Below are 27055 nucleotides of genomic sequence, written 5' to 3'. Positions count from 1 at the left end.
AATCTAACACCAGAAGAAGTTGTTTGAGATCACAAAACGTGCATAACACTATCCAGTCTCTGCCTCATTGTACGTGCTGGACAGTGACGTCACAGGACAAGATAGATTATTGGTGAGCATTTTGTCCTTAATTTTCAGTATTAACTGTAAAAATCCAAGTTTAATTGTCATTATTTGAATGCACATACCATTTTCAAAAGATAGACGACTTGATAATACAGATAACAACACTTAAGAATGAACTTATGTGGAGACATAGTTGCAGGCTGACCAAGACTGGATTATCGTTATTTCACATTATATTTTATAAGAACAGGTTAAAAGAGAAAGAAGGCACGGCAGCATTGTTAATTAAGAAAGGGATTAAAGCTATGTTGAGTTGTGATATGGGGACAATGGATGTTAATGTAGAATCAGCTTAGGTTGAAATCATGAATATCAGGGGAAAGATATGGTTGATGTAGAGGACAGACCCTCAGAATGTAACTTCTCTATATGGCAGAGTAGAAATAGAGAACTATTGAGGGGATGTTTGAAGGGAATTACAATTATGGAAGGATGGAAGGTTTTAATCTACATACCAACTGGATGAACAGTGGCAGACATTCAAACAGTTGGTCTATAACACTCATTAGGAATTTATCAAAATTATAGGAATTCAGTAAGAGGCAGGATCGGTTGTTAGTAAAGGATAAACTTGTTTTCCCAGAGTAGTGATTCTGTGGAATTCTCTGCCCAGGGAAGCAGAAGAGGTTACTTCATTAAGACACAATTAGATACGTAGATTCCTGCATAGTACGGAAATGAAGGCTTGTGGGGAAAGGCAGGTAGCTGGAGCTGAGACCATGGCCAGATCAGCCATCATCTTATTGCACGTAGGCTCGGTGGACCCGATTGCTGACTCCTGTACCTATTTGTGTGTGTGTGTGTGTGTGTGTGTGTGTGTGTGTGTAATTAATATATATATATATATATATATATATAAAGACAGAGGCTAAGGTAAGAGTGGGACCTCCTTATAGGGAGAGGGCTGAATTGATAATGGGAAACAAAGACAGATATGTTGAATCAGTCTTCAAGTTCAATTTTATGATTATGGGCATACACATCCATCAGCATTTTGCAGCAACTGCATAGAACATTACATGACAAACATAAATAACATAAACTTTGTAGGGAACTACAAATATCCCTAAGATATGGGATGGGCTAATTTCAAATATTATGGAGAAACATGTAAAAATGCCTATGATAAGGGATAAAGTATTAGCAAAACTCATGGGACTGAAGACAAGAAAAATCACTGGAACCTCATGGCTTAAACTCAGCAGTTTTAAAGGAGGTAGCTGCAGAAATAGTGGGCCTATTGGTTGAAAATTTTCAAAACTCACTTCATTCAGGAAGGGTACAAGTTAGATTAGAAAGCAGCCAATGTGACTTCCTTGTTCAGTAAGACAGAAGATGGGGAATTGTAGTTTACAACGTAATGTTGACAAGATGCTGAGGTCAATAATCGAAGAGGAAATAACTGTTCATTTAGGAAAGCTGAATAAAATCAAATCCAGTCAATAGAATTTTATGAAAGTAAATCACAGAACAGTACAGGCCCTTTGAGCCACGATTTTATGCTAACCATTATAAACCTAGTATACAATTAATCTAAACCTTCCCACCTACACAGAAAATAATCTTCCATTTTTCTTACATCCATTGCCAAGTACTAGGTCCAGGCTTCACCTCAAGTTGGTCTGTCTGCATGCTGTGTCAGGAATCCTTTCTTGACACATCTAACAAGTTCTGCCCCATCTGAACATTTTGCGTGAAGGAGGTGCCAATCAACAGTATGGAAGTTGAAGTCAGTGTAAGAACAAGCCTGTTATTTTTGCACCTTTCCAAAATCTGCCTACTTATCCTGCTCCTCCATGTCTCAGTGGGTATTGGGAGCTTGCAGAATACTACCAATAGAGCATTTGCTCCTTCTACCCACACTGACTCAGTAGACTATCCCTCCATGAAATCTTCTCTTTCTGCAGTTGCTTCATTATCCCTGATGAGCAATGCCGTTACCCTGCCTAAACACCCCCACCAACCTCTTTTAAAACATCTAAACCTCGGAACTTCAAGCAGCTGATCCTGCCTTTACAACAGCCCAGTTTCTGTAAAATCCACAAGATCGTAATTTCCTGCACCGATCCAAGTTCATTACCCTTATTCTTAATGGGTGACAAATTGGTCCAGATTCTTTGAGGGTTGATAGGAAATTTCCAATGTGAGATGCTGGTACATCAATTGGATGAAGTGTGCTAGAATGAATTTAAAACCAGTTGTCACATAGAAATCAAGAGGTCGGAATAAACATGTCCTTTTCAGACTAAGTGGAGGTAACCAGTGGAGGAGCCTAAGGTTTGGTTCTTGGCCCTCAGCTGCTTTCCATTTACATCAATGCTTTGGGGAAGGGTGGCAAGGTTTCATAGTTTGCTCATGATACGAGACTGGGCAGAAGGGTACGCTGTGATTCTGCAGGGGTACACAGATAGAGCGATTCAGCAAACATCTGGCAAATAGAATTTAATGCAGGGAAATGTGAGGTTCTGTTCTTCAGCAAGTTAAGTTGCAAATGGCTGAAGCTTAGAGGGATCTAGGTGCTCCAGTACACTGATCACAATAAAAACAAAAATAGCAAGCAAATCCAATGCTAGTTAAGGCGCAAATTACATTTTTGCAAAGGGGTTGGAGTTTAAGAACAGGAAAGTATTGTTACATTTGTACAGGGTGTGTACACAGTTTTAGTCTCTGAACTTTTTAAAGAATGCAGTAGCATTGCAGACAATCCAAAGGAGGTTCACTGCGTGAATTCCTGGAATGAGAGGGTTGTCCCATCGAGACGCATGAGCTCCTCCAGGATCAGATTTGTTGCCAATTGCTGTTTAGTTACTATATTTTTCTGCTCAATAACCTAACAAAGGCAACAAATAACAAAAATCTGTAGGGAATTGATCTTAAGTCCCAAATTTCCTGCAGTCTTTACTTCAACAGTATTAGATAACACTGAGAATTTTTACCGTATTGTTTTAAGTTCCAACTTTTAAATGAGTTGTTAATTCTCAGTGCAATAAGAGGAAGTGTTTACAGACCATCAAACCAATGCCCGCTCCAACCAAGTCCAATAAATCTTACTCCCCACCTTTCTCTTGTAAACTATTGCCCCCCTCCAGATTTTCCCACCAGCTACTTATAGTGGGACATCCAGTGGCCAAAGTCAGAATTGCACCCTGCCACCAAAGCAAGTGCCACAGGGCCACCCACAACTCTCTTAAACAAGACCTAAACATTAAACCAGATGCCCAACTGCCTATATGTAAAAGGTCCAATGCTTAATAGTCCTCAGCATCCTAGTGGGCATCCATTATGTCAATGTAAAGATAAAAGACATCAAAAGCTCATTACTTTCTGAAGATCTTGATATGCTTTTACGACATAATAATGACACAACCACTGAAACACTGCTTTAGCTCTAGTCAAAGACACAATACAAATGCAAGTCTCTCTTGCTTTATAAGCTATACTTACCAAACACAAAGTTATCAGGTCTGAAAATCTGTCCAAAAGGTCCAGAGCGAACGGAGTCCATAGTACCAGGTTCTAAATCCATCAGCACCGCACGAGGCACATATTTACCACCTACACCAATAGATTATATGTCAATAAATCATGAAAACATAGCTTGGTTTAGAAATTTGTTACTGGAAATTCAATCAAAACTCTTTTTGTTTGCATTTTTATCATGAAGCCTAACCATTAATAGCAGATTCTTGTTCATGCATTCCCTACAACCAGCAGAGTACCTCCCGAGCATCGTTGTGCAGTTGTCTAAACACCACAACGTACCATTAGTGCACTGCACGGTCACCTAGGTCTGGATCCTGGTACTCAGAAAGTGTAAAGTGAAAGTTTAAGATTCTGGTTTAAAAGAAGGAAATTAATATATTTTTGTTTTAAGTACCTTTGAAGGTAGTTATGAACTTAAGATTATGGAAAAGGCCCATAAAATGTGTAGCAGTTCAAATCATTTCTCCGTTAAGTACCTCAGAGCTACATTATACTCAGAATTTTTACAGTACCTCTAGAGTAATTCAGGACTGTTTTTGATTGTGTCAATGACATCAGTCAACAGCTATGCACAGATGCAATAACCACTGCACAAATACAGTTTAGAGATACACACTACCCAAAGAACTAAGCTGTATAGACTGAAGAATGTTGATCAATTTGGTTCCCTTCAGTGTGCCTGTTAACCAGTACAAAATTATTTCCACATATATTATGTAAATAAACCCTTATTCTTCCTCTAAGCTGCAATAACTCTTCATTTTAAGGAAGCTCTGTCCTGCATTTATCTCTGTCAGTTATCCAGGTATTAGAGACAGTTAGCGTAACAGATATCCAGTTCTACTCAAGTGGAGATGATTGGCTGTGCCTATAGCATTAGGTTATCATAGCCAGTAACTCAAGTCAAGACAGATTCAGTGATCAAAGATACCACTAAAGGCTTTCCAGGACATCAGAGATGTCTTACTGCTTCAAAGAACAGGATCTCCCTTCCTGCACTACTGATGCTGCCCTCATTTGCATCTCCTCCATTACCTAGTCGTCTGCACTCACTCCATCTTCTCACTGTTTTAACAGGGATAGAGCTCCTCTTGTCCCCACCTAACACCACAAGTCTCCGTATCCAATGCATCATTCTCTACAACTTCCACCATCTTCAATGGAACCCTACTACCAAATACATCTTTAATCCCCCCCCCCAACCCACCCACACATTCCGCTTTCCACATTTGTCCCGCCCCACTAACCTCCCTTCCGGCACACATCCCTACCAGTGACAGAAATACTACATCTGCCCATTCACCTCCTTCCTCACTTCCATTCAGGATCCCAAATTGTCCTTCCAGGTGAGCAACACTTCACCTGTGAATCTGTCGGGGTCGTCTATTGTTTTGGTGCTCCCAATCCAGCCTCCTCTACACTGGTGAGACTCTGCACAAATTGGGGGACCACTTTGTTGATCAACTGCAAAAAGCAGAATTTCCCTGTGGCCAACCATTTTAATTCCTATCCTTATCCCTGTTCCGACATGTCAGATATGGCACTCTCTTCTGCCACAACGAAGCCATTGTCAGGTTGGAAGAGCAACACCTCATTTTCCATCTAGGTAGCCTCCAAGCCTGATGGCATAAATATTGATTTTTCCAACTTCAGGTAATTTCTTCCCCCCCCCCCCCGCCTTCTATTCCCTACTGTGGCATCCTACCTCCCCCCAGTGCTTCTCCTCCTCCCTTTCTCCCATGGTCCACTCTCCTCTCCTATCAGATACATTCTCTAGCCCTTTGCCTTTTCCACCCATCGCCTCCCAGCTTCTTACTTCATCTGTCAACCCCACCCAACCTGACTTAATTCCATAGAAGCTGCCTGGCCTGCTGAGTTCCTCCAGCATTTTATGTGTGTTGTTTCACCTATCACCTTCTAGCTTGTCTTCCTTCCCCGCCTTCTTATTCTGAAATCTTTCCCCTTCCTTTCCCAGTCCTGATGAAGGGTCTCGGCCCAAAACATCAACTGTTTATTCATTTCCTTAGATGCTGCCTGACCTGCCGAGTTCCTCCAGCATTTTGTGTGTTACTATCTCTCCCACATCATTTTCTAATGATCTGATATCCACTCTTGTGGAGTTGGATTTCCAGAATCTGCAGAATCTCTTGTATTTACAAAGTTTTGTCACGTTAGCTGGAATTCAGTTAGTGATGGGTAAATCTCCTTGATTTTGACATCTCAGACCACCATATCAGCGTCCACGGAGGTGGTACAGACTACTGCGGATTCTTCCTTGGAGATCCTCGATCACAGATGTTGTGAGAGCAACCAATGCTGCATGATGAGCAGTGAAGTTAGAAATCTATACTCTGAAGCACAACATAATAAACTTCTTCACCAAACTTACATGCACTGCAACTAATAGATACATCAACACCTGATTCTATGTAAGCATCGTTCTTCCCAGAGAAGCAGAATTCACCTGGTAATAGCTTGCTGTCATGGAGGTTGAAATGCAACATTTGTTTTGGTAATCTGATGTTGAGTGACACCTGACTCCAGAAATAGTCACTATATTCTGAGCACTGTCACGTCAAGAGATATCTAGGTGACAGGGAAAACGGTTCAAAGACATTCTCGAAGCCTCCTGGAAATGGCAGAACCCTTTAGACTGATGGAAATCTTTTGCCCGCGATTGCACAAAATGAAGAGAGCATTTAGGATGCCACCAAGAGCTAGTCCATCGTTAGAGCACAGAAGTCCAGATAAAACAGCAAAAGGCTCATACCCCGCTTACTCAGTCTTTTGTCACATGCGAAGTAGAGTTTTTGTGTCACAACACTGCCCTCATTAGTCTCCCCAGATCCACTCAAACCAAGTCATCCTCAACTCTGAGGGTCTGCCTGATAGGAGATTTAGACACCAGAGCTTTCCATCCAATGAACTACATAATCTGATTCTTTGCTCAGTGTCATCATTCCCCCTCACAAGCCGCAACAGCTCCTACATAGCCCTCCAATTTTCTAACACTATGTATTTGTGTAAGTTTCTTAAATGCCCCTAATGTATCTGCCTCTACCACCACCCCTCAAGCGTGTTCCACATACCCACCACTCTCTGTGTAAAGAACTTACCTTTGACATTCCCCCCTCCCATATTTTCCTCAAGTCACCTTAAAATTAAGTCCCCTTGTATAAAGTCTCTGGTTGTCCAGGTGATCGATGTGTCTGATCATTTTGTACATAAAATAAAGTCACCTCTCATCCTCCTTCACTCCAGAGAGAAAAGCCCCTGCTTGCTCAGCCTGTTTTCAAAAGGCATACCCTCTAGTCCAGACTTCCAGCATCCTGGTAAATCTCCTCTGTACCTTCTCTAAAGCTTCCACATCCTTCCATAATTCAGCAACTGGAACTGAACACAATATTCCAATTGAGGTCTAACCAGGGTTCTATAGAGCTGCAATATTACCTCACACTCTCGAACTCAATCCCCCAAAATGAACCATCACACCACTCACTTTTATTACAACCCTATCAACTTGCACAGCAACTTTGAGAGATTATGGACAAGGTCCCTCTGTTCCTCCACACTGCCAAGAACTCTGCTGTTAACCCTGTATTCTGCCTTCAAATTTTACCTTCTGAAGTGAATCACTTTGTACTTTCTCAGGTTGAACTTCATCTGCCACTTCTCAGCTCAGATCTGCATCGTTAATGCCCCGCTGCAACCTTTACAAGTAGACCAACCTTTATGTCATCCGCAAACTTACTAACCCACTCCTTCACTTCCCCATCCAAATCATTTATAAAAAAAAATCACAAAGAGTAGGTGTTCCAGAACAAATCCCTACAGATCACCGCTGGTTACTCATCTCCAGACAGAATGCACTTGATCTACAATCACTCTGCCTTCTATGGGCAAACCAATTCTGTACCCCCACAGCCAAGTTTCCCTGGATCCATAGCTCCCGGCTTTATGGATGAGCCAACCATGGGGAATTTTGTCAAATACCTTACTAAAGTCTGCATACACAACCACTGCTCTACTATTATCACTGTAATTTGTCATATCCTCAAACAATTCAATTAGGCTCGTGAAGCATGACCTGCCCCTCACAAAGCCATCCCGACTATCCTTAATCAGACTATACTTCTCCAAATGCTCATAAATCCTGTCTCTAAGAATCTTCTCCAATAATTTGCCCAATACTGAAGTAAGACTCACTGGTCTACAATTCCCAGGATTCCCCCTACTCCCTTTCTTCAAGAAAGAAACATTTGCCACCCTCCAAGCATCTAGTACTACTCTTGTGATCAGTGAGGAGTCAAAGATCATAGCCAAAGGTGTAGCAATCTCTTTCCTCTCTTATAGTAGTAACCGGAGGTATATCCCATCTGGCCCTGGGGACTTATCTATTCTAATGTTTTCAAAAGTTCTTGCACATACTTTTTCTTACATGCTCCAGCACATTAGTCTGTTTTACACTGTCCTCACAGGCATCAAGGTCCTTCACACTGATGAGCACTGAAGCAAAGTATTCATTAAGGACCTTGCATCTCCTCTGACTCCAGGCATGTTTCCTCTTCTACCCCGATCAGACCTGCTCTCATTCTAGCCATCACATACATGTTGAATGCCTTGGGCTTTCCCTAATCCTATTGATCAAGACCTTGTCATGCTGCCTTCCAGCTCTCCTAAGTCCATTCTTCAACTTCTTCCTGGCTACCTTGTAACTCTCTAGAGCCCTGTCTGATCCATGTTTCCTAAACCTTAAGTAAGCTTCTTTCTTCCACTTGACTAGATGTTCCACCTCTTGTCAACCACGGTTCCTTAATCCTAACATCCTATCCCTGTCTCAATTGGAATAGTCTTATCCAAAATCCCCTGCTCCCTGAACAACCTCCATATTTCTGTTGTGCATTTCACTGACTACATCCATTCCCAAGTTCCTGACTAATAGCATCATAATTCTCCCTCCCCCAATTAAATATTTGGAACAGCCCGTGGTTGAGTCCACTTGGGAAAAGGAAATGCTGCATTGAGTATGTGTAAGGAACCAGATTTGATTTGAACTTAAGGTACAGGAACCCTCACGAGGCAGAGATCATATGATAGAATTCACCCAGCAGTTTGAGAAAAACATAAAATCAGATGTATCAGTATTACAATGGAGTAAAGGGAATTTCAGAGGCATGAGGTGAGCCAGCCAAAGTTGATTGGAAGGGGACACTAGCAGAATTGACGGCAGAATAGCAATGGCTGGAGCTTCTGGGAACAATTCAGAAGGTGCAAGATAGATACATTCTAAAGAAGAAAAAATATTCTAAACGGAGGATGAGGCTATCGTGGCAGGCAGGGGAAGTCAAAGACAGCATAAAAACAAAAGAGAGGGTACATAATATAGCAAAAATTAGTGGGAAGTTAGAAAACTGGGAAGCTTTTAAAAACCAACAGAAGGCAACTAAAAAAGCACTAAGGAGAGAAAAGATGAAATATGAAGGCAAGCTAGCCAATAATATACCAGAAGTTTTGTCCAGATATATAAAAGAGTAAAAGTGAGGCGAGAGGAATTTGTACCTCTGGAAGATGATGCTGGAGAGGTAGTAAATGACAGACGAACTTAATAAGTATTTTGCGTTAGTCTCCACGATGGAAGACACTAGTAGTATACCAGATATTCAAGGGTGTCAGAGGATAGAGGTGAGTGTAGTTGCTATTACCAAGGAGAAAGTGCCAGGGAAGCTGAGAAGTCTGAAGGTAGATAAGTCACTTGGATGAGATGGACTATACCCCAGGGCTCTTAAAGAGGTAGATGAAAAGATTGTGGAGGCATTAGCAGTGTTCAAGAATCACCAGATTCTGGAATGGTTCCAAAGGACCAGAAAATTGCAATGTCACCCCACTCTTTAAGAAGGGATGGAGGCCAAAGAAAGGAAATTATAGGCCAGTTAACCTGACTTCAGTGGTTGGGAATATGTTGGAGTCCATTATTGAAGATGAGGTTTTGGTGGGACATGATAAAATAGGCCAAAGTCAGCATGGTTTCCTTAAAGAGAAATATTGCCTGACAAATTCATTGGAATTCTTTGAGATAATAGGCAGAATAGACAAAGGAGAGTCAGTAGATGTTGTTACTTAGATCTTAAGGCGGCTTTTTACAAGGTGCTGAACCTCAGGCTGCAAAATAAAAGCCTGTGGTATTACAGGAAAGATACTTGCATGGATAGAAGATCCGCTGACTGGCGGGAGACAGATAAATAAATAGCAATAAGTAATTTACATGAATAACAAGAAAAAAGAGTCCTTAAATGAGTGCAGTTACCCCCTTTTGTTGAAGAGCCTGGTAGTTGAGGGGTAGTAATTGGTTTCGAACCTGGTGGTGCAAGTCCTGAGGTAACTGTACCTTCCACCTGATGGCAGCAGCAAGAAAAGAGCATGGCCTGGGTGGTGAGGATCTTTGATGATGGATGCTGCTTTTCTATGGCAATGTTTCATGTAGATGTGCTCATTGATTGGGAGGGCTTTACTCATGATGTATTCGAATCCACTACCTTTTGTAGGATTTTCCACTCAAAGACATTGGTGTTTCTATACCACGCCATAGTGCAGCCAGTCAGCACACTTCCCACCACACATCAATAGAAGCTTGCCAAGATTTTTGATGACATGCTATATTTCCACAGACTCCCAAGGAAGTAGAGGCACTGTCATCCTTTCTTCGGAATTATATGATGGGTCCAGGACAGGTCCTCAGAAATAATGACACCCAGGATTTTAAAGTTACTGACCCTCTCCACCTCTGACCCTCCAATGATTACTGGCTCATGGACCTCTGGTTTCCCTCTCCTGAAGTCTACAATCAGTTCCTTGGTCTTATTGACATTGAGTGAGAAGCTGTTGTTATTACACCACTCAGCCAAAGTCACTGAATCAGTAGTGAGGAAGGCAAATGCAATGTTAGCATTCATTTCGAGAGGACAAGAATATAGAAGCAAGGATAATGTTGAGGCTTTATAAAGCACTGGTCAAACCGCTCTTGGAATACGGCCAGCAGTTTGGGCTGCTTTTCCAATTAAGGATGTGCTTTCATTGGAGAGGGTCCAAGGGGGTTTATGAGAGTGATCCTGAGTATGAAGAGCATTTGATGGCTCCAGGCCTGTAACTGCTGGAGTTTAGAAGAAGGAGGGTTAATCTCATTGAAACCTGTCAAACATTGGAAGACCTAGATAGAGTGGATGTGGAGAAGATGTTTCCTATCGTGAGTGAGTCAAGTACCAGAGGGCACAGCCTTGGAACAGAGGGACGTCCCTTTAGAACAGAGACAAGAACATTCTTTAGCCAGAAGGTGGTGAATTTGTGGAATTCATTGCCACAGATGGCTGTGGAGGCCAAGTCATTGGGTATATTTAAAGCCGTGATTGATTAGTAAGAGCATGAAAGGTACAGGTAGAGCGGGAGAATGGGGTTGAGAGGGATAATAAATCAGCAATGATGGAATGACAGAGCAGACTCTATGGGGCAAATGGCTTAATCCTGCTCCTATGTCTTATAGTCCATTGAATCACCCATCACAACTGCATTGCTCTTCTCCCCCTTCCCTTCTGAGCTAGAGCCATGGTCAGTGTCAGAAACCTGGTTGCTGCAGCTTCCCCTTGTTTCCCCCAACACCGTGCAAAGCCGTATACCCACTAATGAGGAGAACTCTGCACTGTCTATCTATTCTGTTTTCCCTACCCTGACATTCCCCCAGCTGCCTACCTCCCATAACTTATGGTCGACTACCTGCCTGCTGTCTGTAGGTCTTATCTGTCTCCACATTCTCTTAGAGCTGTGGCTCATCCAGCTGTAGCTCCGCTTTCCTAACCTGGTCTGTAAGGAGCTGCAGCTGGGTGTACCTCACACAGATGTAGTCTGGAGGTCTCCCGGAATTCCCACATCTGACCTGAACCAGTAGCCCTGGACCCATTCTCACCACACTAGCTAGGCACTAATAGACAAAGAAAGAAAGAAAGAAAGAAACTTCCCAGAAATTTACCTTAGCTCTCACCTCTTCTCACCAAAGCACCTTTAAGCCAAAGCCTCAAACTCTCCATTCTAACACGGGCCCACTCAAACTATAGTCACATCCACAATGACTGCTCCACTTAAATCTGAATTCTTTTTATTGGTCCTTGACAAGTGCATAATTACCGTGATCTGAAGCACACAGTATGTCCTGATTGGCCCTGCTAGCATTTTTTAAAGACTGAGATAAGGAGAATGTCCCTCCCAGAGAGTGTTGTGAACCTATATAACTCCCTACCACTGAAAGCAGTTGAAGCCGAATCATTAACTTCAAAAAGGAGTTGGATATTTTTCTTAGGGCCAGAGGGATCAAGGGAAATGCAGAGAAAGCTGGATCAGGGTATGGAATTTGGATGATCAGCCACAATCACATTGAAGGAGTGTGGCAGAAGAGGGATCTGGGAATGCAGATACATAATTCCTTGAACGTGTAATCACAGGTAGATAGTGTTGTAAAGAGAGCCTTTGGCATATTGGCCTTCATAAATCAAAGTATTGTGTTACAGGAGCTGGGACGCTATGTTGAAGTTATACAAGACCACGGTGAAGCCTAATTTAGAGTATTGTGTGCAGTTCTGGTCACCTATCTAGAGGAAAGATATCAATAAGACTACCAGTCCAGAGGAAATTTACAAGGATGTTGCCAGACTCGAACACCTGAGTTGTAGGAAAACCATGAATAGGTTAGGACTAGAGTGTAGGAGAATAAGAGCAGATCTGATTGAGGTATACAAAATTATGGTACAAATTGCATGCACTGAGTACTGAGGCCCCGAGGTCCTGAACTGCACCCCAGTTGGAAAAATGGAGCTATGTCCTGTGCCCTAAAAGGACAATCTAACCAGACCTGTTCCTAACCATTCCAAAAGTGATGGAAAGGATCAACAATCAAGTAGCACCCACTATTAACCAGTAATGTGATTACCAAAGTGAATTTGAATTCAGACTAGACCCCTCACTCTTAGTACAGTCAGTACAAACAAGGTTTGCCTGTAATAAAATTGTAATGTAATGTGATAGCAGCCGATTTCCAAAGATAAGGCAAGAATGCCTGCCTTTGGCATTGAAGAATAATTTGAGGAAGGACAACCAAAAATTGTTGCAAAATCTAAAACACAGGGTATCAAGATGGGAAGTGGAGGCATATCTTGACTAAAAATTATAGCTACTAACACTTGAAGATCAATTATCTCAGTCCAAATAATTATTGAAGGAGTTCTTCATGGCTGCCTTCTAGGCTCAAGTACATTTAGCTGCTTCATCAATGACTTACTCACCTTTATACTGTCAGTCGCTAATTATTACACACAGTTCAGCACAATTTACAATTCCTTAGATAATGAAACAATTCAAAGTTAAATATTCAAAAGTAAATTTATTATTAAAGTACATACATGTCACCATATACAACCGTGAGGTTTGTTTTCGTAGCTACCTGCAGAAAATAGTGGACAACATTTTGGCTTTAATTGAAGCGTGGCAAGTAACAATCACACCACTCAGGCAATAACCATTTTTAACAAGGTGTGTTCAACAACTCAAAGCTTTTTTGAACGGCACCATTCACACCTGAAGCTTCCCTCACGGCAATATACCATATCCACATTTCTCTCTATCCTGACAGCAGCTTACCTTCGTAAAAATAAATCAATATTCTGGAACGCCCGACACAGCAACACTGAGGAAGCTTGATATTTATCTTTCCTTTGCACCTTGTGACTACAGATTAGCTCCAGCAATGCAGAATGACTCATTAGTATAATCATAACAATACTTTACATCAGCACACCACCACGGAGATGAACTGATAAAAGCCATACTGGTGGAAATGCCACCAACTCCTGCAGCATCTCCGTTTGCATATGTGTCAGTATTCTTTCAAAACTACTGGATTAAAGTCTGGCAACTCGCAACATAGACCTTAGGTAGTCAAGTGGGCCCATTGCTGCCTTCTCAAGAGCAACTTCAGACCGTTATAAACATCACCAAATCTCACGTCCGGAAGATAAAATTAATAAATTACATTTTTATATTGATAAAGCAAAGTTGTGCACTCATAGTATATATGACTGAAGATTAAGGAGTTGAATATCCCAGGTACTGTTCTGTCTACATGGTGTGGTTGATTCCTAATATCTTGTCATTAACCTTTTTGGTGCTGCTTGATTATAAATAAAGTGGCTGCCATGAGATTTATTGTCCAGGTTAGCCCCCATTGGGCAGCTCCTCTTGTGGTGGTCTACGTCAAAGACAAAATCCCTCCTCTGCTTCAATCCGAACAAAAGGAGAGCTGCTGAAACTTCTACAGGTCTGGGGATTCCTCGCCTTCCTACAGATCTTTAAAGAATAGAATGGTAACATGAACAAAGCCTCTCACTCCATGCTTCTGTATGGATTCCCAATTGGAAGTGTTTCAATCAACACAATCAAGAAACTCTAGGCATCCAGACCAATTCCATATGTTCCTCGATTCTGGGCAGTGATGAGCCAAGGACTCCCATGAATAAATGTGAATATAATCACTACTTTTTCAAGAGACTGAGAATTTCCTTGATCTTGGCACCTGGAGGACTTGGAAGAGACCACTTAGGTAGTCGTGTTCCCATGTGCTGGCTATCCTAGAACTTTTTGGGTGGTGTTGTCAGAACAATGTAGGGTAGTCTACAGAGTGAAAACAGTTGTGGAAGGAATGAATGCTTAGGCTGGTAGGTATTCGAGCAGGCTGGTTTCCTCTAAGCTTTGTGAGTGTTGTTGAAGCTACACTTATTCGGTTAAATGAAGCATACTCCATCACTCTCCTGACTGGTGCCCTGTAATGGAAAGTTTTTGAGTTGACAGGAAACAAGTTACTTAATGAAGGACACAACACAGCTGCTGATCAGATCCTGTAGCTATGAAACACAATTTGCTTCCTGTGAAGGTATATTGGAAACAAAATCAAGGATATTGGTATGGAGAACGGATAGACTCCAGTAAAAGCAAGGGAATAGAACTGACAATTGCTCATTGCCAAGAAACTTTGAGGGTCTAAACGGCCACACTTCTTGTTGCAGCATTTTTATGAAAGGAGGGCTAAACACCAGGAGGAATCTTCACCACCCTTTCTCAAACAGCAATAGTAACATTAATAAACATTAGTAACAAATCTCTTGGTCTCTACACCATGACAGATATTTTTTTCGTTCCTACCACCCTCTTTGCCCTGCCACAGATGAGAATATCTTTGATTTCCAAATGTAATTTTTAATGGAAGGTCATTTACCTGAAACATTAATTCTGTTTCTCTCTCCACAACTGTTGGCTAATGGGCTAAGCATTTGCTGTCTTTTGGTCTTTCAAGATATCTGTAACTCGTAGATTTGGTTAGGATAGAAGACTAGAAGCATAATTGAATTTGAAGGGTTTTAAACTTTATCCTTGAACCCTCTTGTGAGGCAACCCATGTCTGAGACAGAAGCTGTGTAAATAGGCAATCACATTCCTGCAGGGTTAGGATATGTAGGGGTTTCAGAGGATTATCTTACATTAGCAGTCGAAGCTGTAAGGTTGCAATGATATTGGGATATGGGGCTTATGCATAAAAAGGGAGAGATTCAATGAAGATTGAATCTCCATTGCTAAAAGTCTCAGCTAGGGTCAATTGATCTGGGACTATGATGCAGTGAGTGGAGGCCCAAGCTCTCTAAATGTGGAGTTGGAATGAGCGTCACATACAGTACAAGTAAATGTTAGAAAAATATATGTTCTTCAGTAGCAGGTGATCCTAAAGTCTGATTGTACCATGTGTCTCTCATCAAACTTAACCTGTAATGGAAGCCTCCAACAGGGACTCTTATTGCATGTACAGAATATTACTACCTTACAAACTGATTTCAGTAGACATCAGTGAGTATTAATTTCTCTACTCACCAGAGTGGCAGTGGGAAGGGGCAGGGAAGAAGGCAAAACAGCAGTCAAAGGTAGAAAAATGCCCCCAAATTGTTTGCCTTCTGGTGATGTCTTCTGCACTTGTTTGAACTTGGATATGTTCTTATTGGTTTGTGCTTCCATTCAAAATACAGATAATTAAATTAATTATCAGAAGGTATTTCTGTACTTCCCACTTGGTATTAGTTACTAAAAGCCCCCTGATTTTGGATTGTTATTGCAAGGGGAGAGATTTTAATACCTGACATCTCTTTATGAATCAAGTGTTAAAAATAATGTTGAACTTTGAGGGTGTTTGATCAAATCCACAAAATTTCTAAGGAAATTATCTCTCTTTGTCCTGAAGTACCAGGTTGTACCATTCTTATGGGACACAAATTACCAAATATGTTATTGGCAGCAGAATTTTTTTTTAAAGTTCTAAACAATTCTAGAATTGTAAAAGGTGGAATTGATCACAGAATGTGATGTAGGGAGCAATCACTATTTTTATCCATATTATATAACCTAAGATATATAAATATGCCAATTAATACCTGTAGCCTCATTATAATAGACATTAATTCTCTCCAGCTGGAGATCACTGTCTCCATGGTAGGTTCCAGTAGGATCGATGCCATGCTCATCACTAATAACTTCCCAGAACTAAAATAAAATATAAAGTCATTGTTAACATATGTAAATCAGTAAGGCATGTTTAAGAGAACTAGATCTAGAATGTATGGACACTATCATTAATTGGAGGTAATTCATCCCTGATCCCTGAGCCTTTTACACTTCTAAAGTGGTACATTCTTAACAGAGCCCACTTGAGCTAATGAAAAAACTTGTGCATTGTTATATTTTGAAATAAAAGATATACAAGTTAAATACAGATGAGACACACGTAAGTGAGTATCCCATTAAGTATTTGGCTTATCTAGCTGGAAGACTTAGACCACAACACTAGCTTTATTAAGCAAACAATTTTGAGAATGGTCAAATGTATTCTGAAGGATAAAATAAATTAAAGGCTTTCTTCATCAAAACCGATTTCCTAAAAAAAACTAGCAAGTAGTAATATACAACAATGTCTCAATTTTACAGTGCAGACAACAGCAACTGAAAAGAAACTGTCTTCAGGAGAAAAATATCATAGTCCACTTGAGTATATGGGTTAGGGAAGGACTGGTGTAAATGTGTGGTTGATGATGGCATAGACACAGTGGACTGAGAGGTCTGCTTCCATGTGGACACAAACTGGAGAATCTCTTCACTTACTCTCTGCCAACCTGATCAGTTCATGAGTCATGAACTCCTTTCCTCAACACACCCATGGAAAAAGAAATAAAATCATGAGAACGCAGGGAAATTCTTCAGTGGATGGAGCCATGCTTAGAAAAAAAGAAATATGAATGTAGCTGTTGATCACCAATTCTATGACTGTGGATGTTCCTGATGGCGGTATCCTGAATCCAATTATTTATAACCACTTTATCATTTGTCTTCCATCTATTTTAGTCAAAAGTGAGAGCACTGGCCAATGATTGCAGCACTTAGCCCATACCTACATGCAACAGGACCTACAGATCAAAATCAGGTTTAACTGACATATGTCGTGAAATTTGTTGTTTTGTGGCTGCAGTACAATATAGTACATTACGTAAAATATACAGTGCCTATAAAACGTATTCCCCCCCAGCAGAAATTTTCATGTTTTATTGTTTTATAACATTGAATCACAATGGATTTAATTTGGCTTTTTTGACTCTTTCGTGTCGAAGTGAAAGCAAATCTCAACAAAGTGATCTAAATTAATTACAAATATAAACACAAAATAATTGATTGCATAGGTATTCACCCTCTTTAATATGACACACCAAATCACCACTGGTGCAGCCAGTTGGTTTTAGAAGTCACATAATTAGTTAAATGGAGATCACTGTGTGCAGTCAAGGTGTTTCAATTGACTGTAGTAAAAATACACCTGTATCTGGAAGGTCCAACTGCTGGTGAGTAAGTATCCTGGCAAAAACTACACCATGAAGACAAAAGAACACTCCAAGTAACACCATGGGAAGGTTATTGAAAAGCACAAGTCAGGAGATGGATACAAGAAAATTTCCAAGTCACTGAAATCCCTTGGAGTACAGTTAAGTCAATCATCAAGAAATGGAAAGAATATGGCACAGCTGTAAATCTGCCTAGAGCAGGCCGTCCTCAAAAACTGAGTGACCGTGCAAGAAAGTGAGGGAGGCCACCAAGAGACTGACAACTTTGGAGGAGTTACAAGCTTCAGTGACTGAGGTGGGAGAGACTGAGCATACAATAACTGTTGCCCGGGTGCTTCACCAGTCACAGCTTTATGGGAGCGTAGCAAAGAGAACGCCACTATTGGAAAAAAAAAACTCACATGAAATCTTGGCTAGAGTTTGCCAGAGGTATGCAGGAGTCTCTGAAGTCAGCTAGAAGAAGGTTCTATGGTCTGATGAAACCAAAATTGAGCTTTTTGGCCAGACTAAACACTATGTTTGGTGTAAGCCAAACACAGCACATCATCAAAAAACTCACCATCCCTACTGTGAAGTGTGGTGGTGGCTGCATCATGCTGTGGGAATGCTTCACTGTAGCAGGCCCTGGAAGGCTTGTGAAGGTAGAGGGTAAATGAATGCAGCAAAATACAGGGAAATCAAATCGGAAAACCTGATGCAGTCTGCAAGAGAACTGCGACTTGGGAGATTTGTTTTCCAGCAAGACAATGACCCCAACCATAAAGTCAAAGCTGGACTGTAATGGTTTAAAAACAACAAGTTTAATGTCCTGGAGTAGCCAAGTCAGAGTCTAGACCTCAATCCAATTGAGAATGTGTGGCTGAACTAGAAAAGGGCTATTCACTCATGATCCCCATGCAATCTGACAGAGTTTGAGCAGTTTTGTATAGAGGAATGGGGGAAAAAATTGCAGTATCAAGATGTTCAAAGCTGATAGAGACCTATCCACACAGATTTAAGGCTCTAATTGCTGCCAAAGGTGCATTTACTAATTACTGACTTGAAGAGGGTGAATACTTATGCAGTTATTTTATGTTTAAAATTTGTAATTAATTTAGATCACTTTGTAGAAATCTGTTTTCATTTTGACACGAAAGAGCCTTGTTCTGTTGACCAGTGTCAAAAAAGTCAAATTAAATCCACTGTGATTCAATGTTATAAAACATGAAAATTTAAGAGGGGTGAATATTTTTATAGGCACTGTATTGTAAATTGCAATAAGAAATATGTATTAAAATTTTTTAAACAAATTGTGCAAAAAGAAATAGTGAGGTAGGGTTTGTGGGTTCATGGACCATTCAGAAAACCGTTGGTGGAGGGGACGAAGCTAATCCTGAAATGTTGACTGTTCAGGGCTCCTGTACCTTCCCGAGGTGGCAGTAATGAGAAGAGGCTATGTCCTGGGTGGTAGGGTCTGTAATGACCAACGGATGCCGCCTTTTGAAGATGTCCTCCATGCTAAGAAGCTCAATGGCATGATAGATCTAGCTGAGTTGTAAGCTCTGCCGCTTTTTCTGATCCTGCGCAGTGGCCCCTCCATAGTAGACAGTGATGCAACCAGTTAGAATGCTCTCCACAGTACATCTGTAGAAATTTGCGAGTGATTTCAGTGACATACCAACTCCTAATGAAATATTGATGCTGGTGTGCCTTCTTCATAACTGCAACAATAGACTGAGCCCTGGATAGATCTCCAGAGGCTGACACTTAGGAACTTTCCACTGCTGACCCCTCGATGAGGACTGGTGTGTGTTCCTTTGACTTCCTCTTCCTGAAGTCCACAATCAATTGCTTGGTCTTACTGACACTGGCACAGGGTTGTTTCATCACCAGGCAACCAGCTGACATAGCTCACTCCTGTACACATCGAGGCATGAACGATCGCCAGCAGTAAATTATGTCCCCATGAAATTCAAAGACATTATCACCATCACATTCCCCAACATTGACCTAATCTAAGTGTTATGGTTACTAAGGTAAGGTAGAGTCGTGATCCCTTCCAATACCCAAAGTTAAACCCATCATCCACAAGGCATAAATCAAACTGTGATGGAATAGCCCTCACTTGCCTGAATACGTCAAGCTGAGCACCATTCAGGGACAAAGCAGAATTAGGGGATGCTGTTTCTAAAGTTAAGCTTTCAAAGGAAATAATGATCTTGAAATATCAAACCTGATGGCCAGGTGAAGACCCAATATCAATATGATGTTAAGTACCATATAGAACAGATGCTGCGATAACATTCATCACACAGACACACCAATCATGAGTTGCTTTCTTAAGGACTACAGTGAATCAGCATGCACAGCGGCCACCAGCAGCCTGATTCCTTGAACTCTATTCTCCAAAAAAACCATTAACTGGCTACCTTGTAAACTCATTTGTCCATTACATAACATGCACGCTAGACCCCTGGCTTATCTTATATTTTCTGAAATAACTGGTCAACAAAAATAGATACATCTCTTCCTCATTTTATCAGTCTCATTCCAAATCTTACTCTCTTCTTTCCCTGCCTTAGTTATAGCTTCACAGCATAATAGTTACAATACTTGCAAAAAAAGAGCTTGAATGCTGAAAGACAACGGACACTTTGACCCTCTCATTGACCCTATGCATCTACCGTATACAGTATTACAAATGTGTTCTTTTCTTCCAATACATTGAGATGTTTCACAGTAATACAGTAAGGATTAATAACTTATGAAAAGTTGATTTGAGGTGGATTTTACATTATTCAATGCATTTATTACCAGGCACCCAGCTGACAATGCATTTATTGTCAGCTGGTTGCCTGGTGATGCATTCAAATAATTACACCCTGGGAATTTTGAGTTATTAATTGGTTAATCAACTTTAAAAGTTGTCCAATAACAAAATATGTACAAATAATGACACTGAGTTCAAATCCAATTTCTGTACACAACAGTGTGGTTTCAGCTATCCAGAAATGCTTAAACTCAAGATAAGTTGGGCTTTTCTTACAGTTCAAAAGGTTGCACTACAACTATATTTGCCTGGTTCAACATTGACAATGCATAACTGGAAAGACAGTTTTAAAGGGACAACAGTGAAGAAGAGCTAGGTAACCTAAACTGCAGTAATGGTCCATCCTCCGCCCCATCTGCAAATTAAAACTAACTTCTTTCTCTTTCCCAGTTCAATTGAAGAGTCTTTGACCTGAAAGATTAAACTGTTTCTCTTCCTACAGACAGTGCCTGATCTGCGAGGGCTTCCTGCATTTTCTGTTTTTATTTTACTTCCTTCTACAATGGGAGAATCCAAAAATCTGTGTTGTTATATCCCACATGGGTCAAAACTGAATCTTAATTGAAATCTTACATGTTAATCCCATAATTGTAGCTTGTGAAGAACTGGGAGAGCAGGACCTCCAGTTCAGACCCAAGAGCCTTTACAATACTCAGGTAAATGTCCTTTGCGCTGTCTTCTAGAACGTGGCCATAGTTGGCAAGTCTACATTTACTGTCTACCATCAGCTTGTTGTCCTTCAAAGAGATTAAATACAGCTGTTACTTCAAACAACAATTAAGAGCTAACTGTACGAGGTATTGTTGAGTCACAAGTGGGAACGACTGACATGTTTTCTCCTCTAATGGACTTTGATGAACCAGTTAGATTTTGCTTGAATTGCAAAGTTTCACAGATACTTCTGTGGATTCAAGTTCTACATTTACAAATTTTTAACTGAGTGGTATCATGTGTGTGGAGTTTGCTCCAGTTTTGCATACATGCAAGTCTATGCAATGGCAACTTAAACGTGCCGTTATAGGAATCAATACAAATTACTTCTATTTTCCAATGAAAAATGATCTACGTGTTGTCCATCTACTCACAGAAATGAAATCAAATCTACTGATCAAATCCAGAGTCATTTTTGCTATCTTTTTAAAAATAACACTAGCTTTTTTTAAATCATCGTCAAAATGGAAGAATAGAACCTTCAACTTTCTCTTTACTTCCTTATGGGTGCATCTTCAGCTCTTAACAGTCTTTCATCTTAAATTTGCAAACTTATAAAGAGTGTTGAGCAACACACACAAAATGCTGGAGGAACTCAGCAAGTCAGGCAGCAATTATGGAGAGGAATAAACAGTTTATATTTCGGGCTGATATCCTCCATCAGAACTGTCTATTTTCCTCCATAGATGCTGTCTACCTTGCTAAGTTCTTCCATCGTTTGTGTGCGCTCCTCAAGATTCCCAGCATCTGCAGAATCTCTTGTGCTAACAAATAGCATTGATTGTATTGTGAACAAATAGTATTGTGATTTGTTTTTAACAACCTCACTGGTTTATTTGGCAGATCAGATAAGTTGCCCATTTTCAGCTCAATAAAAACTGAAACAAAAGAACTCTATCGTAATCATCTTAATACTTTTCAGTCTTGGGTTATGCTTTTTGGAATCAAATGAATAATTTCTGTGCTTATTTTTCTTCATGTGTTTATATTCTCTTCCTTCTTCTCATTCAACCAGACAGAAATTCACTGGATTTAGAATCACCATACTGAAGGATCTCCAGATGGGCTCTGTTCTTCCAATTGTATTCAAACTTCCAAGGCGAGGTTTCAAGCATTTATATTTGAAAAAAATCTGTTGAATTTTAATAATATCTCCAAAGTCATGTTATGTCAAATGCATCATTATCACAGGCATTTAATCTCACACTGTTTCACCTGAAGTTCTCATCAGTCCCATTACTCGGTCAAATCTAAAATGTTTTCTTCTCTTGTTGTCTGCTTTACAACTGACAAATCGTCAGAAACCCCTTCTTGCCTTAACAGTGCAAAACAACATTGTGTCCGTTGACTTTAAGTAAATTGAAATCTCCGGCCTTATAGTTTTCAAATTTTCGTATTTTCCCACATACTGTGTATTCTGAAAGTGTACTTGCACTCACAGATCGTGGGACAGAGCAAGCTCTTCCTATGAACTTTTAACTTACTCCAAGATCAATCTAACCCATCCCTCTCACATAACCCACCATTCTTCTGTTATCCGTGTGCCTATCTAAGAGTCTCGTAAATGTCCCTACTATATCTGCCTCTACCATCACTCCAAGAAGTTCGTCCTTGCATATAACACTGTCTGTATAAAAACTTACCTCGACATCACCCCCTATATTTGCCTCCAGTCACCTTGAATATGTAGAGCTACTAGAACTTGATGTTTCAATCCCTATGGTAAGTTGGCACTGTCGATGTTGGCAGTGGGTTTGGAGTGGTGACAAGGAGGGAGGGTAGGTACGTCATCGGGGTCATCAGGTGGGCATCCTCCTTCTTTGACGTTTCGTTGATAAGCCCACGACGTCTCCAGAGGGCTCAACTGTGCTACCTGGCGTCCCAGATACACCCCCCTCAGTTCCATACCCTCCTATCTTCATCTTGCAGCCCAGTTGTTGTCTTTCCTTTTAATCCAAACCCGATTGCTGCTTTCTTCTGCTGCGTTTCACAAGGACTTGATTGCTTGTTGGAGGGAATAACCCCTCACCCCCATCTTCTTCAATAGACTGGTCGTAGATGTAGCAACGAATCCCCTGCATCTCACTTCTACAGGGAAAATCTTGGTCTTCCAGCCATTCTGGGCTTCAGTTGCCAGTTCAGAGTACTTGGTCTTTTTCCTCTCATAAGCTTCTTCGACACCATCTTCCCATGGTACTGTCAATTCCACAACATATGCCAGCTTGGCTGTTGTGGACCACAGGACCATGTCTGGCCGGAGTACTGTCGCCGCAATGTCTGGGGGAAACAAAAGCTTTTTCTCCAAGTCCACGTCCATTTTCCAATCCTGAGCAACCTGCAGAACGCTTACATCTTTTGATGTTATATGGTGCTCTGGAGGTTGGCCTGCTGATACAAATCGTGTGATGTGGACGTATTAGCCATTGCCACTCTGGAAAAAAGGTGCTGGCTGTCCAGTCTATGCCACAGTCGCGTAGTGGTTAGTGCGACACTATTGCAGCTTGGGGTGTTGAAGTTCTGAGCATCCTTTGGAAGAAGGTTTGTACGTCCTTCCCAAGTGTGTATGGGTTTCCTCCGGGTGCTCCAATTTCCTCCCACAGTCCAAAGATGTATTGGTTAATAGATTAATTGGTCATTGTAAATTGTCCTGAGATTAGGCTAAGTTAAATCAGTGGGTTGCTGGTTGCAGTGGGTGGCTTGGTAGATTAGAAGGACTGTTCCGCACTTATCTTGAAATAAACAAAAATAAATCTTATACAGTACACCTCTATCATGTCTCCTCTGGGAAAAAAAAGCCTAGCAGCACCATGGTAAATCTCTGCACCTTCTCCAAAGCCTCTACATCATTCTTTTAAAAAGGTGACTAGAACTGACCCCAATACACCTAGTGTAACCCAAGTTTAATAATAGAGCTACAATATTATCTGATGACTCTTGAACGCAATCCCCTCGCTAACAAAGACCAACACACCAGATGCCTTCTTAAACATCCTATCAACTTGCACAGCAACTTTGAGGGATCTATGGACTTGGACCCCAAGGTCCACCTTTTCCTCCACAATGCTGACCCCTGCTATTAACTTCATATTCTGCAATCAAGTTTGGCCTTCCAAAGTGTGTCACTTTACACTTTTCTGGATTGAACATCTGACACTTCTCAGCCCAGTTCTGCACCTTGTTGATTGTAAACTATGACAAACTTCTGCACTATCCACAACACTCCCAACCTCTGCACCATCTGCAAACTTAATAACCTACCTTTGCAATTCCTCATCTAAATCATTTATATAAAAAAAAAAGGACCCAGAACAGACCTTTGTGGAACACCACTAGTCACGGACCGTAGGCAGAACACGCTTTAATCTGTTACCACCCTCTACTTCTGTGGGCAAGCCAATTTCCAATCCATGCAGCCAAGTTTCCCTAGGTTGAATGCTTCCCGATTTTCTGAATAAGTTTACCATAGAAAACCTTGCTGAACACCTTACTAAATTAAAATCCATATACACCACATCAACTGCTCTACCTTCATCAATCTGACTTGTTTAAGGAAGTGTAAAACAATTACAACCTGCCCTAACAAATCCTTGCTAATTGTCCCTAATCAGATTACTCTTCTCCAACTACTTGTAAATCCTGTCTCTATGAATCTTCTCTCATAGTTTGTCCACCACGATGTTAAGACTCACTGGTCTGTAATTCCCAGACTTATCCCCATTACCTTTCTTGAAAGAAGAAATAACATTTGCCATTCTCCTGTGGCTAGTGATTCCACAAAGATCATCACCAATGGCACAGCAATCTCTTCCATTCAAGGGAGCCCAATAGATTACCTAAACTAGAGATAGACCTCTTGCTTGGGAAACTGAACTAAATTTCTTTTCTACAGGGTTAGACCACTGGCCATGAACAAACTGGCTACCTCTATGCAAAAGTACATTGGGAACTTCAATGTTGTTCTCTGAATTTTGCACTGACATCAATTGAAGTCAATGATTCCTTCTGGAATTAAGGAAGGCACCGAGTCTTTGTCAGAGCCCAAGTTCCCCACTCGGACAGGGAGTTTAAACTCAGACACCGGTGCACATTGGATGGTACATGTTGATGACGCATCAGAATCAGGCTTAATTATCACTACGGGTCGTGGGATTTGTTGTTTTGCAGAAGCGGTACAGTACAACACAAAAAAAACATAAATTACAATAAGAAATATATTTTTAAAAATAACGTAACCTGATCACATCAAACCACAGCTCAGAGAGGGTAATACTACAGATTTGCAACTTGGTTTCTTCAATCAGCGGCTCATTATTCAAATCAATCACAGATAGTTCAGCACTTTTCCAGTTTGCTACACTTAGTCAGCTAGTGGCTAGTCCTGTTGCAGAGATCACTTTTTACTGAAGGAAGTAATTAAAATCTGGGGCTACTGAACATACTAAATTAATGTCATAAGACACATTCATTACCTGCATGCCCTGTTGCCGCATTCGTCCGGTATGTACCAGAGGCAACCAATTACTAATCTCTAATTTTGCTCCTGACTCCATTAGGTGTATAGTGGAAACTCAGATATGTGGCCACATATCCAATCATATACCTGGACAAATGGAACTATTTATCATTGCAAGGCTCTGAATTCCCTCAGCAGAGAAACCAATATAAAAATTTAAGATGGATAAATTTTTGATGGATAAACATATAAAAATAAATAAAACAAAGTGGTTGCAGATTAATTATTATTTAAACACAGAATTAAAAAGAAAATTGTCAAAAAAAAAACAGCAAATGAGAAGAGTTGGATGTTTCAGGTTGAAGCCTATTAGAACTGGGCAAGTAAAAACAAAAGTTGGTTTAAAGTTGCCGAGTGGGTGGAGATGGGTGCATAGGACAAAGAGTAGTCCTGTGTCTAGGTAATTCCACTATTTATGCACCATCTGATTACAGATTAATGAAGCCAGTTAGACGGCAAGGAAACATAGCAACATGGTAAAGTTGTGAAATTCAGGTCAGAGCTGTTCCTGAAGTTCGAAACATACAGCAGAGTCCCAAAAATGTCCCTCAGACTGGCAGTGTTGTGGGAAGGGAAGAATTGAATTAACTGAGTTACAGACATACAAAATTACAGCAGAAATTATCAATTCTAGTGCTAACAGAAAAAGACGCCTTCCTCTCAGCTTGTACGGCTCTGGCCATTCTCCTCTGATTTCTCTTATTAAGAAGGCATTTACACCCACAGAACCGCCACATTGGATGTTTTTTTCATTTTTCACACCATTCTCTGTAAACGCTAGAGACTGTTGTGCGTGAAAATCCCAGGAGATCAGAGAGTGTCTGAGATACTCAAACCACCTCGTCCGGCACCAACAATCACTCCAAGGTCAAAGTCACTTAGATCGCATTTCTTCCCCATTCTGATATTTGATCTGAACAGCAACTGAACCTCTTGACCATGTCTGCATGCTTTTATGCATTGAGGTGCTGCCACATGATTGGCCATTTAGATATCTGCATTAACAAAGTGTACAGGTGCACCTAATAAAGTGGCCACTGAGTATATTAAATTGTGTTTCGTGGTGTTCATCTTGCATTGTACTCTGGTTTTGGTGACACTGAAAATACTAATACTGTAGTATATTTCAAAATTTTTAAAAAATGTTCAGGTTAAATTGATTACAGTGGAAATCCAATATGATCATTCCTTTTGATTGCTGGGTCAGTGGCTGTAAGTTAATGTTATTTTTCTCTTTCAATATTTTTATTAGTTTCTACATATAAGAATACAGAGTACAAGATGTATATTATAAATCAAAAAAAGATAAAGTACCAAATGCATTATATTAGAATCACACTTGCAACCACATTACCCTATATTCATGTAAATTAAATTAAATTGTAATATTGAAATATAATAATGTTATTATACAGAAAAAAATCTAAACCCACTACCAAGATCAAAGTT

General features: G+C 40.6%; 1 protein-coding gene across 2 annotated transcripts in view; it reads right to left on the bottom strand.

Moving 5' to 3' along the window:
* The window catches only part of LOC134359966 (tubulin beta chain-like), a 47653-nt gene that overhangs the window by 1569 nt on the left and 19029 nt on the right, over window positions 1-27055 (bottom strand). The window contains exons 2-3 of one of the 2 annotated variants that reach the window (XM_063073879.1): window positions 16119-16227; window positions 3571-3681 (exon numbers count right to left, since the gene is read on the bottom strand). In XM_063073879.1, the coding sequence (XP_062929949.1) occupies window positions 3571-3681; window positions 16119-16227 (220 nt within the window). The remainder of the gene's footprint in view (window positions 1-3570; window positions 3682-16118; window positions 16228-27055) is intronic. The other variant, XM_063073880.1, reaches the window with a different exon arrangement.

The sequence above is a fragment of the Mobula hypostoma genome, chromosome 21 (genome assembly GCF_963921235.1).
Source record: "Mobula hypostoma chromosome 21, sMobHyp1.1, whole genome shotgun sequence".
Classification (NCBI taxonomy): domain Eukaryota; kingdom Metazoa; phylum Chordata; class Chondrichthyes; order Myliobatiformes; family Myliobatidae; genus Mobula; species Mobula hypostoma.
The sequence above is the reverse complement of the archived record's forward strand: the minus strand, read 5'-3'. Positions and strand labels throughout refer to the sequence as shown.